Source organism: Nerophis ophidion, linkage group LG18 (assembly GCF_033978795.1).
Source record: "Nerophis ophidion isolate RoL-2023_Sa linkage group LG18, RoL_Noph_v1.0, whole genome shotgun sequence".
Classification (NCBI taxonomy): domain Eukaryota; kingdom Metazoa; phylum Chordata; class Actinopteri; order Syngnathiformes; family Syngnathidae; genus Nerophis; species Nerophis ophidion.
In genome coordinates this window covers 15,400,380-15,419,186 of record NC_084628.1, presented here as the reverse complement: position 1 = coordinate 15,419,186, position 18,807 = coordinate 15,400,380, and the positions used below count along the sequence as shown (strand labels likewise).

At 40.1% G+C, this 18,807-nt stretch overlaps 1 protein-coding gene across 11 annotated transcripts in view; it reads right to left on the bottom strand.

Annotated features, from left to right (window-relative positions):
* Nucleotides 1–18,807, bottom strand: part of robo2 (roundabout, axon guidance receptor, homolog 2 (Drosophila)) — a 1,004,723-nt gene that overhangs the window by 109,599 nt on the left and 876,317 nt on the right. For 8 of the 11 annotated variants that reach the window (XM_061877321.1, XM_061877317.1, XM_061877314.1 and 5 more), the window contains 3 exons: nucleotides 14,398–14,534; nucleotides 13,332–13,343; nucleotides 2,974–3,098 (listed from right to left, as the gene is read on the bottom strand). In XM_061877321.1, coding sequence (XP_061733305.1) covers nucleotides 2,974–3,098; nucleotides 13,332–13,343; nucleotides 14,398–14,534 — 274 coding nt within the window. The remainder of the gene's footprint in view (nucleotides 1–2,973; nucleotides 3,099–13,331; nucleotides 13,344–14,397; nucleotides 14,535–18,807) is intronic. The other 3 variants (XM_061877315.1, XM_061877323.1, XM_061877324.1) reach the window with 1 other exon arrangement.

Genomic DNA, 18,807 nt, shown 5'->3' with positions numbered 1-18,807 from the left:
GGTGTATGGCATCTCTTATGTTGGACAAGTGCACAGTTACAGTGTCAAAGTAAAATAGTGGAGAAAGTGAACAATAGCTCTTATTAAAGAGACACAAACTCATTAGCATGAAGGTTTCAGGCACAACATGGTAAATAGGGCTTATGAAAAGCTCTTTTATCACTACATTACAGCACTGGGACTAGATTTTGGACAACCAATTGGCAATAACTTTTAATTAAACTGTTGAAAAATACAATATTTTGTGACAACATTATTCTGAGAGGTGAAGAGCAAACATATTAGCTGCATTTAATTACAGCTAATCACTTGAATGCAACAAATGAACAACAACAGGATATAAATGAGAGGTTTCTCTTGAACAAATTAGTACATCACCAGCAGTGAGTGTTTAACACTTCATTATCCCCAGGAGGAAGACGGGGCACAACATTATGTCATTTATTCTAATTAATTAGCCTGGATTCGTGTCTCAATAATCATCGCCATCACACCTCAACGGAGTGCTCTGAAAGTTCAGCGACAGCGTGAGACAGGAAACGTTAACAGTGCGTCATTGTTAGTGAGCCTTGTGCATTACCATCAGCAAGTGTTGTCAATCCTGTTGGCTCTTGGAAGAAAAACTTTGCTGTAATTGATGGCCTACAGGCTGTGTGTGTGTGTGTGTGTGTGTGTGTGTGTGTGTGTGTGTGTGTGTGTGTGTGTGTGTGTGTGTGTGTGTGTGTGTGTGTGTGTGTGCGTGCGTGTATTGAATTGTATCTCAGCCTCATCTACAAGCCCCAACTGGTTCCTAATTGGCACTGTTGTCAAGTATTGCCAGGACTCCCAGGTATTTGAATGGCTTATCTGCTTGACTGAGGGATGGGATTGTTCTTATCAGCGCCGGGTCACAGGAAAGCGATTAGCGCTCCGCCGGGCACGCCGACACCGCCGCCGCCGGGTGCTGAACAAATGTGTATCTGTGTGTCTGTGCTGAAGATAGCGATGACAGATACTGAACTGTGAAGATCTGTGTCAGTGTGTTTTTGTGTGAGTGCAAGGCGAGAAAATTCAAAGTACCGCACACTGACTTCACAATACCACACGTTTCCACTGAGTGGTACAGTTCAGTTGACTTTGGAACGTCGATCTACCTTGGCACCTACCAACATCTTCAATCAATCTCTTGAATTTTTTGCTATTTTAAAAAAAAAATCTTAATGTTCTTTCCATATGCATTTTAAAAACATGCATCTTCTGATAAAATGAGGGACAGTAAGTACATAATGTAACGGTCAAAACCTGGCCGTTCTGTTTCCAGAATTTTAAGTTAAAAAATATTTTAAAATTAAACCATTTTCCAATTTATAGTAATATGCTGCAGAACCCCCCCCCCCCCCCCCCACTATAAATTATACGATAAAATTATAGCAATTGAGCTGTTAGTCAACACAGTGCGAAAAAATTTATATAATCAACAATTGCATATGAAATTGTATAATAGCATCATGAGGTGAATCCTTGTACATTTATATTCATTTAATACTCACTGTTACAAGTGGCATTCAAGTTTAAAAACCCTATTAAAGTCGATGGATTGAAACACCCTTTCTTAAACATTGGTGGTTCGGTTCAGTTCAGTTCGGTTCGGTACTGTACACATTTTAAATACGTAGCTTGCTGAATTTTCTGGAAGAAATTAGGGAAATAATACAAAACATCTGTTAAAGTATTTTTTTTTTAAACAAGCCTTTTCTGAAACTACAAATCTCTCAAGCCTTGTTTCTGCCAAGTGGTATGGATCCACACTGTTGGGTATACATTTTATAATCACAAATTCCGTAAAGCAAAATAATAAACAGCTTTTTGTTTTAAAGCCTTTGCTTGTTATAGAATTCCAAAAGCGTTTCCACCTCGATTGGGTTCAAAATGTTATTGCTTTCGTTAAGATTCCTATTCCGAAATAGAATGGGTATCAAATTTGGTACTTTTATAGGTACTGATCCAATTTCGTCTCTGAGACCAAGTACTGGTGCAGTTAAAAGCAAAGGTATCATATATATTTATACCTTTGTTGCATGTGACATCATGTTATTTGGAGTCAAGTACTTGGCGGTAAAACAGATGTAATCATAGTAGACTGCCTCTAAGTAATGTTGCAATTTTCCATGCCAACAATGAAAGAATGTCGGAAAGCGCTCAAAAGTAAGGCTTCACTTTTCAAAATGTGCTAGCTCCATGCTAATTTCTATTGGGTCTGCCATACACATGCTAATAGTTAGCATTAGCAATTTTACATGGCAATTTGAAAACCTCTAAACTTGGTAATCGAAACTACAACTGAGATGCATATTACAATTAAAAAGGTAGTATGTAATAAGTACAATATTTACACTTTATGTACTGAAAACATTTATTTTATTCCATCCATCAATTTTCTACCACTTGTCCCTCTCGGGATCACGTTTGGGATGAAATCTAACCCAGCTGCACTCGGGCAGTAGGCAGGGTACGCCCATTCACACACTAGGACCAATTTAGTGTTGCCAATCAGCCTATTCCCAGGTGCATGTTTTTCGAGGTAGGAAGAGACCAGAGTACCTGGAGAGAACCCATTCAGTCAAGGGGGAGAACATACAAAATTCCACACAGAATGACCCAGAGCTGGGAATCGAACCCAGGACCTCCTTGCTGTGAAGTTCAAGCGCTAACAACTGTGCCTGGGATTTTATTATTTAACAACTTAACATTCATCACCACATGAACCCACACAAAAAAATAAAAAATTTATAGCGTAGAGTGCAGGTGTCGATTGCCAGATACTTGGAATTGGTACCATATCCATTTAAATGTGAAAGGTACCAATACTTAACCCCAAATTGTCCCAGTTTACAGTACCCCTTTATTTGGTTCCAGTGGTCCCATCAAGGCTAACATGTTCAGAACTGAACCACACGGTTAAAACAGAGCTTTGGTGGATGCCTCTGCCCTTACCTGACTTCCTTCTTTCTGCCAGAAGACTGCCGGCTGAGGGTTCCCTTTGGTTTCGCACGGAAAAGTGGCGGCGCGTCCCTGGGCCACGATTTGGTCCCTTGGTCGGATGACAAACTGCGGGGCAGCTGGAAGTCAGACGACAGTGTTGGTACAACCAGTGGGAGCCAATGTGGACGATTATTGTAGGTTAGGAGCAAGAGACAAGGAGTAAACCACACCACCAAACCAAAACAGGAGTCCATGCAGTCTATACCGCCAGGGAACTGCTTAGAACACCATTGTCATGGCAACCAGGTTGGCCATTCATCCTGTTTGAATGAATGGCATTCACATCACAGAGGGAAACACCGTACACCTGAGACATCAGCCATGCCTGAAGACTATGAACAGGTGGGTAAACGGGTCTGTTCTTGGGATTAGTCGCTATTTGGTCACAGTTTACACAACTGTGCGTGAAAAAAAGAGGCATATGAGAAGGGACACAACTGGGAAGACAGCAAAGATTTCTCAGGTGAAACTCGCGACGCCATTGCAAGGTGGAACGAGTGAATTTTCTCACAGATGCTAATGTTACAGCAGTTGTTCAATAATAACACAAATAGTAAAATAAGACTGGTTTGGAGACAAAGTCATCAGATTATGGTCGATCCTGGGAATCTGGTTAACAAAATAATGTATTTTTCTGGGGGTATTCATTCCCCCAGCTTTGTTTCTCTATGGAATTATCACTCTATCATAGAAAAACGTTGGATAAAAAATATATAAATATATATATATATATAAAGACAATCGCAGCAATGCAACATTGTTTCCCCACCCTGTTTCTATTTCTTTTCAAGTCATTTTTCGACGACAGACCAGCTGGTTCCTGTAAGACCAGACTCAGTCCCATTTGGCTGCTTTTTGCGCGTAATCCCTCCTTCGGGGTGGGAGTCAGGCGGGGGGTTGAATTTGCGAAAGATACACACGGTTGGGAACGGTACAGATGGCCGCAGATTTACAGCTTTCTTGTCTGGCCTTGTGAAGCTTGGATATTTCGTGGCTCTCAAAGCCCGGACTGATACCGAGCTCCTAAATCACACTCTGGCGAAAGCTCAGCCTTTCTCCCATCGTCTTCCTCCATCTCACACACTGCATCCATAAACACATCAAAAAAAACCTGTGACACACACACACAGCCTTGTCCTTTCTCACGCTCAATTTTTTTTAATATGTTTTTATCTTTTTGGGTTGATTGTGCAGTCCAATTACGTGCACACTTTCAGAGTACATACGGTACTTATATCCATCTTTTGTTTGCAATTGGGTGCGCTCTTTAAGGAGCTATAATATTGTGGACCAGCCAGTACACTTCATGCTGTGTCAGCAACAATTAGTGTTCCGAAAAGACGCGGACGAGTTCTAAAAGCATGTAACGGGTACATACATTAACCTAGCATCATTAGCGCCTGACCACCTAAAGTTATAAGGGGAGCCATGGAGCAAATAAACTGTCATTCCTTACTCTGCTTTAAAAATATAGTTTTACATGGTCTTGTATTTGATCATGTTATAGTTTCTGCAATATTTACCACCGTTATGAATGATGGATAGCAATTACGTTGCATTGAAAACAGCTTATATAAATTTAAAGCAATAATAAGCAACACGGCGGTACTATCAAGTAGTTTGATTATCATGTTGATGCTACACTAGGTTGTAAACAAACAATACATCCTAATTTAGTGACTTAATAACACACTGCTTTAGCATTATTGTTGAGTTTTTGCAAATATATATATATATATATATATATATATATATATATATATATATACTTCAAAGTAGTTGAAGGACAGATAAGTTATGTTGTCATTTACCACTCAAATAGCTTTGGCATCGGACCGGAAGTTTACCACAGTGAACCGTTATACGTTAGTCCAGTGGTTCTTAGATTTTTTTTCACCAAGTAACACCTCAGAAAACAGCTTTCCAAGTACCACCATAATGAACAACATTAAAACACAGTAGCGCACTAGGCCTAAATATTCATCAAAAACAATGCAGAGGTTTTATTTAACACGTACATTTCATTTTTCCGGACGATACAAACAGTTTGTACAGTAACACTTAGTTTCAATATTTAATTAAAGGCCTACTGAAACCCACTACTAACGACCACGCAGTCTGATAGTTTATATATTAATGATGAAATATTAACATTGCAACACATGCCAATACGGCCGGTTTAGTTTCCTAAATTACAATTTTAAATTTCCCTCTGAGTTTCCTGTTGAAAACGTTGCGGAATGATGACGCGTGTTTGTGACGTTATTGGTTGGAGGGGACATATTAACCAGCACTACTTGCGGCTAGAAGTCGTCTCTTTTCATAGCACAATTACACACTATTTTGGACATCTGTGTTGCTGAATCTTTTGCAATTTGTTCAATTAATAATGGAGAAGTCAAAGTAGAAAGATGGAGGTGGGAAGCTTTAGCCTTTAGCCACACAAACACACGGTGTTTCCTTGTTTAAAATGCCCGCAGGTGAAGCTTTACTATGGATCAAAGCGGTCAAGCGAACATGGTTCCTGACCACTTGTCAACCGTCAGGTTTTGGTGAGAAAATTGGGGTAAAAAGTCGCCTCTTACCGGAGATCAGCGGAGCTATCGCCGTCCCTGCAGCTGCCGGGACTTCCCTCAGAGACTGGCGTCAACACACCCGTGGACACACCCCTCCGACTATCAGGTACTATTTAACTCAGTAAAACACTAGCAACACAATAGAAAGATAAGGGATTTCCCAAAATTATCCTAGTAAATGTGTCTAAAAACCTCTGAATCGCTCCCAATGCAATCGCCTTTTTTTTTTTTTTTTTTACTTTATTTTATTAATTTTTTTTTTCAAGTCCTTCACTATCAATATTCTTCTCCACGAATCTTTCATCCTCGCTCATATTAATGGGAATATCGTCGCTTTCTCGGTCCGAATAGTTCTTGATGCTGGAGGCTCACATTATAAACAATGTGAGGATGTGAGGAGCCCTCACACCGGTGACGTCATTGTCTGCTACTTCCGGTAAAGGCAGGGCTTTTTTATTAGCGACCAAAAGTTGCGAACTTTATCGTCGATGTTCTCTACTAAATCCTTTCAGCAAAAATATGGCAATATCGCGAAATGATCAAGTATGACACGTAGAATGGACATGCTATCCCCGTTTGAATAAGAAAATCTCATTTCAGTAGGCCTTTAAGTGGTTCTTTTTTACACTGTTTAGCAATCCCTCCCTTATTCTGTTTTACCACAAATAAAGAAAACATATGTCTTGTCCTTGATCATGTTATAGTTTCCGTAATGTTACACCATCCATCCATCCATTTTCTACCGCTTATTCCCTTTGGGGTCAGCTGCATCGTTTATTTTTTGAATTGAAAATTACTTTCATGACTTTAAAGCAGTGTTAAGTAACAGTGTGGCACTATAGAGTAGTTTGAAATCATGTTGATGTTACACGAGGCTGTAAAAAATCAATCAATCGATCATTAATCAGCATTAGCGTAAGAAAAATATTTATTTCATTCAATGGCCGAGCAGCTTCAGCATCTGACTTGAAGGGACATTTTTGGGTAAATAATCAAAGTTTTTACCTCGTCTGTTTTTTGACAAAATAAGAAAATGAACATTCTGCCTGGTCTTGTATTTGATGCAGGTGGTAGTCTCTGCATGTTTTGTTTGTTATCTTTTATTTGCTTCCCACTAAAGGCTGCACCACTCAATGACTCAAGCATGGATTATGAAGTAAATTGATATGAGAGGGTCCAATCGTACGACACGTTCACAGCTTGGCTTACTTTGCTGATACTGTTTTGATTCAGGGGCTGTTAAAACATGTGACACTCTTCTTCCTGTAAATAACATGACATTAATTTATGACAAGACACATCTGCCGTGGCTTGGACAGGGCCCATTGTTATAGACAGACCTGCATCTGACCGCAGACTTTGAAACCTTCCTTCGCTCCTTTGAACGCCACCTTCAATCATATTTTATTCACAAGTCAACAGCAATTTCAGTCTCTTCCCAGCAGGCAGAAGGACTGGGAAATGTTCTCCTAGCTCCTTGAAAGCTGACAGGTGGAGAATAGTGGAGAGGCCACTGGTGTGCTGGCAACCGAAGCGCCGTCTGGCGCTTTTTTGGACTCGTCGCTCACTTCTATTGTCCTAACACATGCACACTCGCCCCAGTTCCTGTCCACAAAACGGGAAGACTTGCTCTCAAGATGTTCACTTTAACTCACTCCTATAGGACAACTGCTCAGCTGTATCCGATTTGCTTTGTCTACCTCAAATTTTTCACTATCGACGTGTAAGTGAGAGGAGACTAGTTGAGAAAGACAGGTGCTTGTCAAGAACAAAAAGACGCAGCTGTCTATGATGGGCAGAGTGGAACCCTTACAATTTGCTGACAATTGGAATTGAATCAATATTTTCTGGGAGGAAAAGGCTTTATTTTTTTGGAATTTTGCCTATCGCTCACATTCATTACAAAAGACATGATGACGAATGTTTTTTTTTTTTTAATGCAGTCTAAATATTAAATAAAAGTAAATAAAAGTCCCTCACAGCAAAGCCAATGGGAAATCCACTATTTCACACATAAAACCCAATAAATAACCATTCAAAAACCGCCAGAAATACTCCATTTACATTTCATGACTTGAGTATTAACCCAGTATTATTGATATTGTTATTAGAAACAAACTATTTATAGCAGTGACGTGATCACTACCGTGTGTACTTTCCTCGCTTCCTTGTTCCCCGTAAGTTTATTGGAGATCATAAACCATGGATCTCACCTGGACAGAAGAAGTCTGAGTAGGTATTCCGACAACCATTTAGGACCCGGAAATGTCGAGAACGAGACAAAAAAACGCTTGGTCCACCTTGACCCCCACCCCGTTTCTTTGCAAGGATTATCATTCTTCATCTAAACAGGAAGATATAAACATCCTTGCAGCTGGCATCCTAATAACAGCAGACCTTGTACAGTAAGTGATGTTTTATTATGTTTGTTGGATCTCATGAAGTCTGCCGTCAGTAATAATCAGTGATAAAGGAAAAAAAAAGCAAACGTGACGTTTTTTTTAATTAATTTTAAGCATATGCTTAGAATGAGCAAAATACGAAAATATTAAATGTTAATATAAATGTGCCTGTTAATACATTACATATATACTTTAATCATGTACAAAACCCAAAACCAGTGAAGTCGGCATGTTGTGTAATTCATAAATAAAAAACAAAATACAATGATTTGCAAATCCTTTTCAACTTATATTCAATTGAATATACTGCAAAGACAAGATATTTAATGTTTTAACTGAGAAAGTTATATTTTTTGCAAATAATAATTAACTTATAATTTAATGGAAACAACACATTGCAAAAACGTTGGCAGCGGGAAACGCCGCCAGCTTTGCTGGGCCCGAGCTCATCTTAGATGAACTGTTACAAAGTGTACAAGGGTTCTGTGGTCTGAGGAGTCCATATTTCAAATTGTTTTTGGAAACTGTGGACGTTGTGTCTTTCGGACCAAAGAGGAAAAGAACCATCCGTATTGTTAAAGGCGCAAAGTTCAAAAGCCAGCATCTGTGATGGTATGGGGGTGTATTAGTGCCCAAGACATGGGTAACTTACACATCTGTGAAGGCACCATTAATGCTAAGGTTTTGGTACAAGTTTTGGAGCAACATATGTTGCCATCCAAGCAACGTTATCATGGACGGCCCTGCTTATTTCAGCAAGACAATGCCAAGCCACGTGTTACAATAGCGTGGGTTCATAGTAAAAGAGTGGCCTGCCTGTTTCCCAATGGAAATGTGTGGCGCAATATGAAGCCTAAATTACCGCAACTGAGACCCCGGAGTGTTGAACAACTTAAGCTGTACATCAAGTAAGAATGGGAAAGAATTCCACCTGAAAAGCTTTAAAAATTTGTATCCTAAGTTGCGAAATGTTTACTGAGTGTTGTTAAAAGGAAAGGCCATGTCAAACAGTGGTAAAAATGCTCCTGTGCCAACTTTTTTGCAATGTGTGGCTGCCATTAACTTCTATGTTAATGATTATTTACAAAAAAAAAAAAAAATTCTCACTTCGAACATTAAATATCTGTCTTTGTAGTTCATTCAATTGATTATACGTTGAAAAGGATTTGCAATTCATTGTGATTTGTTTTTATTTACCAACTACACAATGTGCCAACTTCACGGGTTACTATTTATAATCACTGTACGTATCACTCATTATGCATTATTTGAACTGATATTTCTTTTTTATAACGTGCCGTATTTCCTTGAATTCCCACGGGCATATAGTATGCGCCTCGCAGGGCCTTGTCCAGGGTGTACCCTGCCTTCCGCCCGATTGTAGCTGAGATAGGCGCCAGCGCCACCGCGACCCCGAAAGGGAATAAGCGGTATAAATGGATGGATATAGTATGCGCCTGCCTTGAATTACTGCCGGGTCAAACTCGCTTCATAAAATAATTAGCGCATGCTTAGTATTACCGCGAGGTCTAACTCGTGACGTCACGAGTGGCACTTCCCCTGTCATCCTTGATTTCAATACCGGTAATTGGAAATCGCATAAAGGGAAGAAGATTAAGAGCTATTCAGTATGATTTAAAGTCCAAGCTATTGAATACCGGTATGCTAAAAAGAACAGTGAGAAGCTATGTTTTATTAATATACCTGTGGAGACAACGGTCCGACAGACAGGCAGGGCAAGGCTGGATTTGGCGGCGTGGGAACTCCCTCATTACGTGACAGGGAGAGTGCACCGAGTTCCCAAAGAGTAAATAGCAAGAGCTAAAGCATACCAGTCACTTCCTGCTACTGGCATACAACTACAGCTGATTGGACTGTGGCGGTCACGTGACTAGGAAGCGCGCAAAGAGTAAATAGAAAGGCAAGAGCCTAATAGTCTCCACAAATGTATGTAATTATTTGACACATGCGTTACATAAAGGTAAGACCATAATAACGTTTTTTTTTAGTTTTTTTTTATCAAAGGCCAACTGAAATGAGATTTTCTCATTTAAACGGGGATAGCAGGTCCATTTTATGTGTCATACTTGATCATTTCGCGATATTGCCATATTTTTGCTGAAAGGATTTAGTCGAAAACATCCACAATAAAGGTCACAACTTTCAGTGCTAAGAGAAAAGCCCTGCCTCTACCGGAATTTGCAGACGATGACGTCACAAGTGTGGGGGCTCCTCACATGTTCACATTGATTTTAATTGGAGCCTCCAACAAAAAGTGCTATTTGGACTGAGAAAACGACAATTTCCCCATTAATTTGAGCGAGGATGAAAGATTTGTGTTTGATAGCGAAGGACGGATAGCAACGGACTAGAAAAGAAAAAAAACTGTTAAAAAAAATGTTTTTAGAGACATTTACTGGGATAATTCTGGGAAATCCCTTATCTTTCTATTGTGTCGCTAGTGTTTTAGTGAGTTTAATATTACCAGATAGTCGGAGGGGTTTGTCCACGGGTGTCTTGACGCCAATGTCTCAGGGGAGCCGATGGCAGCTATGGACGGCACATGCTCAGCTTTTCTCCGGTAAGAAGCGACTTTTTAACCACAATTTTCTCACCGAAACCTGCTGGTTGACATTCCGTCGTGATTCATGTTGGCTTGACTGCGCTCTGATCCATAGTAAAGTTTCACCTCCAGGAATTTTAAACAAGGAATCACTGTGTGTTTGTGTGGCTAAAGGCTAAAGCTTCCTAACTCCATCTTTCTACTATGACTTCTCCAATATTAATTGAACAAATTGCAAAAGATTCAGCAACACAGATCTCCAAAATACTGTGTAATTATGCCGTTAAAGCAGACGACATTTAGCTGTGTGTGTGTGTGTGCAGCGCTCATACTTCCTAAGACCCCTGACGTCTTGCGTACATGTCATCATTACACAACGTTTTCAAGACGAAATTTAAAATTGCAATTTAGTAAACTAAAACGGCCGTATTGGCATGTGTTGCAATGTTAATATTACATCATTGATATATAAACTATCAGACTGCGTGGTGGGTAGTAGTGGGTTTCAGTAGGCCTTTAAATGTGCATTTCATGATGGTATCCTTACATCACACTCAAATTTTTACTGCATGCCTTTGGTAAGCGCAGGAGTCAGAAGAGGTTTTGAATTAATTAGCGCATGCTTACTTTTACCGCATGCCTTTGGTAAGCTCAGGGGTGAGAAGAGGTTTTGAATTAATTAGCGCCTCGGCGGCAATTCAAGGAAATACGGTACTATAGTTAAATAAGTGTACTTATTTCCCCATATTTCTGCACAGTGTGGTAACACTGGCGAGCAGTATAGAATAATGTAATTTTTGGTCCAGAACATATTTTACTCTATTCATTATTGATGTATTTCTTGCCACTTTATTTTGTGTAATTTTTATGAGATTTCCAGTTAATTTTCTCATCTATTATTTCTGATACTCTCTCAATGTCAGTGTGTTTGACTTACTCTTTTACTGCTATCGAACTGCATTATTTTAGTTTTACTGAGATTTAAAGATAGTCTGTCTTTGTCAAGCCATCTCTTAAATGTATTAATTAATTTTTGTATTATTTGTATTAGCTTCTGTGTGTTCTGTCCTGAACCAAACACAGACTCTACAGTTTTGTTTGCGGACCTCCACTTTCCATACTTGTCCTATTTCCAGTTTGTTGGGAAAGCGATGTAAAAGCTTTCCACAATTCTCACGGCCGTAGCAGCCTCAACATTTTTACACGTCAATAAACTTAACGAGGAAGCGCAATATTGGTAGCAGTCATAGCGTCCTGTAGTCACGTGAGTGCCTTTTGACCAATCATTGAGGAGATCGCCTTAAAACCGACTTGGCCACACTCTCTTTATACACAACTCTGGTGTTTGCAGAGCACTACTGTTACTTAGTAACTTGTGTGAGTTTGTTCTTTAGATGCTCAAAGAGTCTGCTGACATCAAAATGTTTAAAGGCCTACTGAAACCCACTACTCCCCACCATGCAGTCTGATAGTTTATATATCGATGATGAAATATTAACATTGCAACACATGCCAATACGGCCTTTTTAGTTTACTAAATTGCAATTTTAAAATTCCCGGGACATTTTTCTTGAAAACGTTGCGTAATTATGACGTGTACAAGCGCTGCGCACACACACAGCTAAAAGTCGTCTGCTTTAACGGCATAATTACACAGTATTTTGGAGATCTGTGTTGCTGAATCTTTTGCAATTTGTTCAATTAATATTGGAGAAGTCAAAGTAGAAAGATGGAGTTGGGAAGTTTTAGCCTTTAGCCACACAAACACACGGTGATTCCTTGTTTAAAATTCACAGAGGTGAAACTTTCCTATGGATCAGAGCGGACATGGATCCCGACTACATGTCAACCAGCAGGTTTCGGTGAGAACATTTTGGTTAAAAAGTCGCCACTTACCAGATATCAGCTGAGCTTGTGCCTCCCGTAAAGCTGCCGTCGACTTCCCTGAGACATTGCGCGTCAACACCCGGCCGTGGACGTACACTTCCGACTATCAGGTACTGTTAAACTCACTAAAACACTAGCAACACAATTGAAAGATAAAGGATTTCCCAGAATTATTATAGTAAATGTATTTAAAAACATATGAATCCGTCTCAATGCAACGCGATTGCAATCGCGTTTTTTTTTTAACTAGTTTTTTTTTTTTTTGTAGTCCGTCGCTGTCAATATCCTCAAACACGAATCTTTCATCCTCGCTCCAATTAATGGGGAAATTGTCGTTTTCTCGGTCCGAATAGCTGTTTTTGTTGGAAGCTCCCATTAAAATCAATGTGAATATATGAGGAGCCATCAGCATGTGACGTCATTGTCTGCGACTTCCGGTAGAGGCAGGTTTTTTCTCCAGTTGCAAACTTTATCGTGGATGTTCTCTACTAAATCCTTTCAGCAAAAATATGGCAATATCGCAAAAGGATCAAGTATGACACATAGAATGGACCTGCTATCCCCGTTTGAATAAGAAAATCTCATTTCAGTAGGCCTTTATTTTTTAAGGCACATTTTTGCCCCAGAAATTGTTGGTTGAATTCCACATTTGATGGCATTTGGGCCATTTGACTTTGAGGTTCCGCTTTGGCTATTTTTCCTACTTTAAGGCTGGTCAAAGGCCCGTTCGTAATTATAGGTTATAGTCATGTAAAACCATAACACAATCCATCGCTTGTATCAGTAAAAATGTGTTCATGTCAAAGCAAACAAAGCAGAGGAGCACTGGGATACATGAAGAGGGCATGCTGGATGGAGTCAAATCAGAAGGATGGTACTTACCGACACTGCGGTCTGGAGACACGATAATGGAGGAGTGGATACACGGAAACAAAACAAAAAAGAAATAAAAACAAGACACACAAACATTAACAAAAACAGAGGACAAACATGAAAAAAAATAGGAAATCAAAGTCAGAATGGATGACATGTTGCACAGTAAGCAACATCGATCAAATCAAGACAGAGAAGGTCTAGTACAGTGATTCTCAAACTGTGGTACGGGCTCCTTCTGGTTGTACGTCAAATAATCACCTAAATAAATATTCAAACACAGCGTTACTGTTTAAACAGTGTGTAATGCAACAGTGGCCAAAAATATTGAAAAAAACGCCTTGTTTTTAATGAATATTTAGGTCTACTGCGCTACTTTACTTTAATGTTGGTCATTAAGGCGGTATTTGGAAAGCCAAGTGTTTTCTGACGTAGTACTCGGTGGAAAAAGTTTGAGAACCACTGTTCTAGTAGCTTTGGGCTCGCACTAGCGTTGAGGGTTAATACAAGTGTGAGCATCCCCCTTGTGGTCTGAGGAGGGAGCGTCAAGATCTTCTCTCTTTGATGACAACTCTGCAGGTGGTGTGTTTAAAAAAGCAAGGGCGCCGAAAGGAAATCAATATATTTATTTTGAGACTATATTTGTTTGCCAAATCCCAAGACAGAACCAAAGGTGCTGGCGTTTGGTTCCCGAGATTCCCAAGAACGGCGTCGGCAGAAAAGACTTTGTTTTACCTCCCACTGGGCGCCCCCTGCGCCGCCTTTAAGCGCTCCGCGGGGACCTCCGACACGTCGGTTTAATAGCGGGAAGAGTGGTGACAATGGTGGGAAATTACGGTCAGAACGTTTTTATTAACCTTGCAAACCCCAGTTGAGGGATTGGCGGCGTGCGCCAGTAAAGTGTGAAATGGCTTTGCTGACTGGATGATTGCAGCGAGGAGGAGGGCGGCGTAACAACAACCGTCGAGAAGGAAGAGTAGGAGGAGGGTGAGGGCACACTTGAAAATGTAAATAATTGAACAGATTTATAGACAGTCTGTGGGTTGATTTCTAGGTCAGAAGCAAAGTTGGTTACCTCGGACTGTGAGGGTGGCGCCGGCCTCCAGCTTGCCCACGCGGTTCTCCGCCACACAGGCGAACGTGCCCTCGTCGTTGACGGAGGCCTTCTTCAACCTGAGCACATAGTCGTCCTTGTCGTACTTGATTTCGTACCTGCGGATAAAAAGACAGGAGGGGCGTCACAACCTAGCGTCCAAGGCATCCGCAGCTGCAACCGACCATGCCTGATGCCGGTTTTGACACATGAAGATTGCAAGGTGGATCAATTATTCAACGACGGTGCGCTGCAAAAGGGGCGAGCGCTCACTCGGAACGCTGCTGGAGGCGTTCAATATTCATGACATGTTTCTCCCGGAGAGAGTGGGTGCATGCGTGAGGAGCCATTGTGGTGCATCTTCATAAAGCGCAGCGCTCCTCCAGGTCTGACCGAATGCATACAGTACGAACACAAAAGGCGCCAGTCCTTTCAGTTCCCTTCAGTAATTAAATATTTGTGTATGGCAGAGGTGTTGACAGGATGAGCATACTGCAGCTGTCCTTTGGAAGGTTGCTGAGCGAGCAAACATATGTCTGTTGCCTTTCAAGGGGAAAAACAACGACATAAATGAGATGCATATTAAAAAAGCAATGCAAAGTATTGCACTAACTTTTCCACTTCCAATACGATACCGATATTGGAGTCTTGAGTATTGCTGGGATGTTACTGACGTCACATCCCGCCCAATGAATATGCGTGGTGGTCAAGCTAGCTCTGTTCTCAATGGGTACTAGGCAGAGGTGTGGACTCGAGTCACATGACTTGGACTCGACTTTAACATCAATGACTTGTGACTTGACTTGGACTTGAGCCTTTTGACTTGACATGACTTGCTACTTTCCCCAAAACCCAACGATTAAAAAGTTATTCAGGAGCGCTCCGTATCTGTCTGTGTCTGTCAGCGTGTGTGCGATGACAGTGTGTGCGCTACCTGTCAGAACAACAGCCAATCAAATTACATCCACGTTATTTTCGTCACACAGCATTCAGCCAATCAAATTTCAGGAAAACCAACGAAAAAGCTCTCAAACAACACGCCAGTGAGGAAAAGCTATGCCAAAAATTGTTTTGTTCGGGTATAAAAACAATGACTTGGTCAACAAAAAACGAATTGCCGTATGCAAAGCCTGCGGTTCGTTCGAAGATTACAGACAGAGACGCAACAACTTCCAACTTCGTTCGACATTTGAAGTCGCACAAAGAAGGGTAAGTTTTGAATGTAAGCTAACGTTTATTGGCCGAGTAACGTAACTTTTATTTGCTGTGTAGTTAAATCAGTGAGGCTGTAAACTCACTGCTAACGTTATAACCATAGACATCTTATAAGTAGACGCAGCATCGAGCGCTACTGCCTATTGCCGCTGACGCGACGCGGGGCCGCCATCTTGGAGTGGTGATCCGCTCCACTCAGGGCAATTCATTTGGCAGGAGCAGTGAACTGTCAGCACATTTAATTCATTTTACCTCACTGAATACCACTGATATTCACACGCTTTTTTGTCATACGTGTAAACTATGATAAAGGAAAACATTTTTGGCGTGTTCATAGTTTGCTTAAAAATAATAAAATATTCTTATATGCTATAAATAACCAGACATCCAAGATCAAAACTGGGAAGAATAATCCCAGAGAAGGGGAAAAAACGGTCAGCTATTTCTAAATTGAAGAAACAATATGATTAGGTTATATGTACATGCATATATCCTACATAAACAATGCATGAATACATTAGATATCTATATAGTTTATAGACTGTATTTCTGTTGCTGAAACAGCAGAAAGTTTATTCTGTCTTGACACTTTGTATTAATATTTTCTATTACATTCTTCCCTTAAATGATCATGTTTACAGTGATTGTTCTAAATGTATTTTTCATGTATGTTGCTTTGGATAAAAGTGTCTGCCAACTTAAACATAAACGTATATAAAACCACCAATCTGTTTCACTGGATTCAGAATAACAGCAAATTCCGTCTTACCCAACAAAGTTAGTATTTGAATATTGTTACTAGAAGACTTATTCCTGATTACAGTTATACTGTTAAGAAAGTATTGTCTTATACTTTGCCTAAAATGAGAATGCATCATAATCAGTGGCGGCTGGTTAATTTTCCATAGGGCCGTGAATTCTAGAAAGTACAACTCTGTTCCTTGTTATTGTCATGTATTTGTTATGTTTTTCATGTGTACGCACACATAAACACACACACAGTATGAGATGAGATCAATGAGATAAGGTAAGAACAGAATAGAAACTCCTATGGAACTAGTTCCAATGCTATATGCCATGGAAATACAATGTTAACACCTTTGTGCAAATAAGTACAGTTGTACTTGTTTTTTCAAATGTGTTCATTCTGTAAAGGAATGAGTTAAATGTTTAAAATAACTGGTTAATAGTACTATTATGAAGTGCAATGTCAGCACAATTTTTTTATTATACTGTAAATACATACAGCGTTTTAAAAGCATACACAATCCGTGTAAATGTATTAGTCTGTGGTTAAAAGGACTTGAAATGACTCGAAACTCTAAATGCAGGACTTGGGACTTGACTCGAGACTTGCCTGTCTTGACTTGGGACTTGACTCGGGACTTGCCCTTTGGGGTCGCGGGGGGCGCTGGTGCCTATCTTAGCTAAAATCGGGCAGAAGGCGGCGTACACCCTGGACAAGTCTCTACCTCATCGCAGGGCCAACACAGGTAGACAGACAACATTCACACTCACATTCACACACTAGGGCCAATTTTAGTGTTGCCAATCAACCTATCCCCAGGTGCATGTCTTTGGAAGTGGGAGGAAGCTGGAGTACCCGGAGGGAACTCACGCACTCAGGGGGAGAACATGCAAACTCCACACGGATTGAACCCTGACTACTCAGGACCTTCGTATTGTGAGGGAGACGCACTAACCCCTCTTCCACCGTGAAATTAGTCAAACAAAAACAATAGTAGGTACGAAAAACACTAGCCTATTAATTATTAACGGTCCTAATCATACCGCCACCAAACATAGATGTTTGGGTGACATCTACTGGCCACAATATTCCATTATTTTGATGCAGTAAATGTATATGATGTTATTGGATAGCTATTGGATACTTTTTATTACACAATCCTTTGTATCTGTACCTAAAATATAAATATACTTTTTTGATACTTGTCTATATCAATAGTCACTAATCAACAAATACCATATTTTTCTGATTATAAGTCGCTCCGGAGTATACGTCATGCATAATAACAAAGGAAAAAAACATATATACAGTACGTCGAACTGGCGTATAAGTCACATTTTTTGGGGAAATGTATTTGATAAAATCCAACACCAAGTATAGACATTTGAAAGGCAATTTAAAATAAATAAAGAATAGTGAACAACAGGCTGAATAAGTGTACGTTATATGACGCATAAACAACACACGGAGAACGTGCTTGGTATGTTAGCTTAACATATTATGGTAAGAGTCAATCAAATAACTATAACATATAGAACATGCTATACGTTTACCAAACAATCTGTCACTCCTAATCGATAAATCCGATGAAATCTTCTTTCTCGATGTCGCTTCTAAACAACTCTGCCAACTCCAAAGGTATGCGCCGCTTCCTCTTGTCGTTTTCTGCTGCATATTTCACTAGGTCCAGCTTGTAATCTGCAGAACATGATTTCCTTTTTTGTGACATTTTTGTTCAGCCCTTCTCAGTTTTTATAAGTTACCGCCAACAATGAAATGATCCATTTTAATAGCTACGGCAGTAGCATATAGCAGTTAGCGTTCCATGACCCACAATGCAGTTCTGCCATGACCCTACCCCGCCGAATTCTTATTGATTGACGTGTTTGTGACGATTGCTGACATTTTCTTGGTCTCTTCCGCGAATGAGATGAATAATATTATTTGATATTGTGAAATCTGCAGTACATGATTTCCTATTTGGTCCAATTTTTGTTCAGCTCTTTTCAGTTTTTAAAAGTTACCACCAAAGATGAAATGATCCATTTTAATAGCTACGGCAGTAGCATATAGCATATAGCATTCCATGACCCACAATGCACTTCTGTCATGACCCCCCCCCCCCGCCGAAATCTTATTGGTTGACGTGTGTGTGACGATTGATGACATTTTCTTCGTCTCTTCCGCGAATGAGGTTAATAATATTATTTGATATTTTACGGTCATGTGTTAACAATTTCACACATAAGTCGCTACGGAGTATAAGTCGCGCCCCCAGCCAAACTATGAAAAAAACTGCGACTTATAGTCCGAAAAATACGGTAAGTAAGAAATAGGACTTCTACGTTTACTAAACGCGGACAAAATTTGTCAATAAATCGGAATCCGCCGTTAAACGCAGACTATCAAGAACATTTAAGTAAATGTGA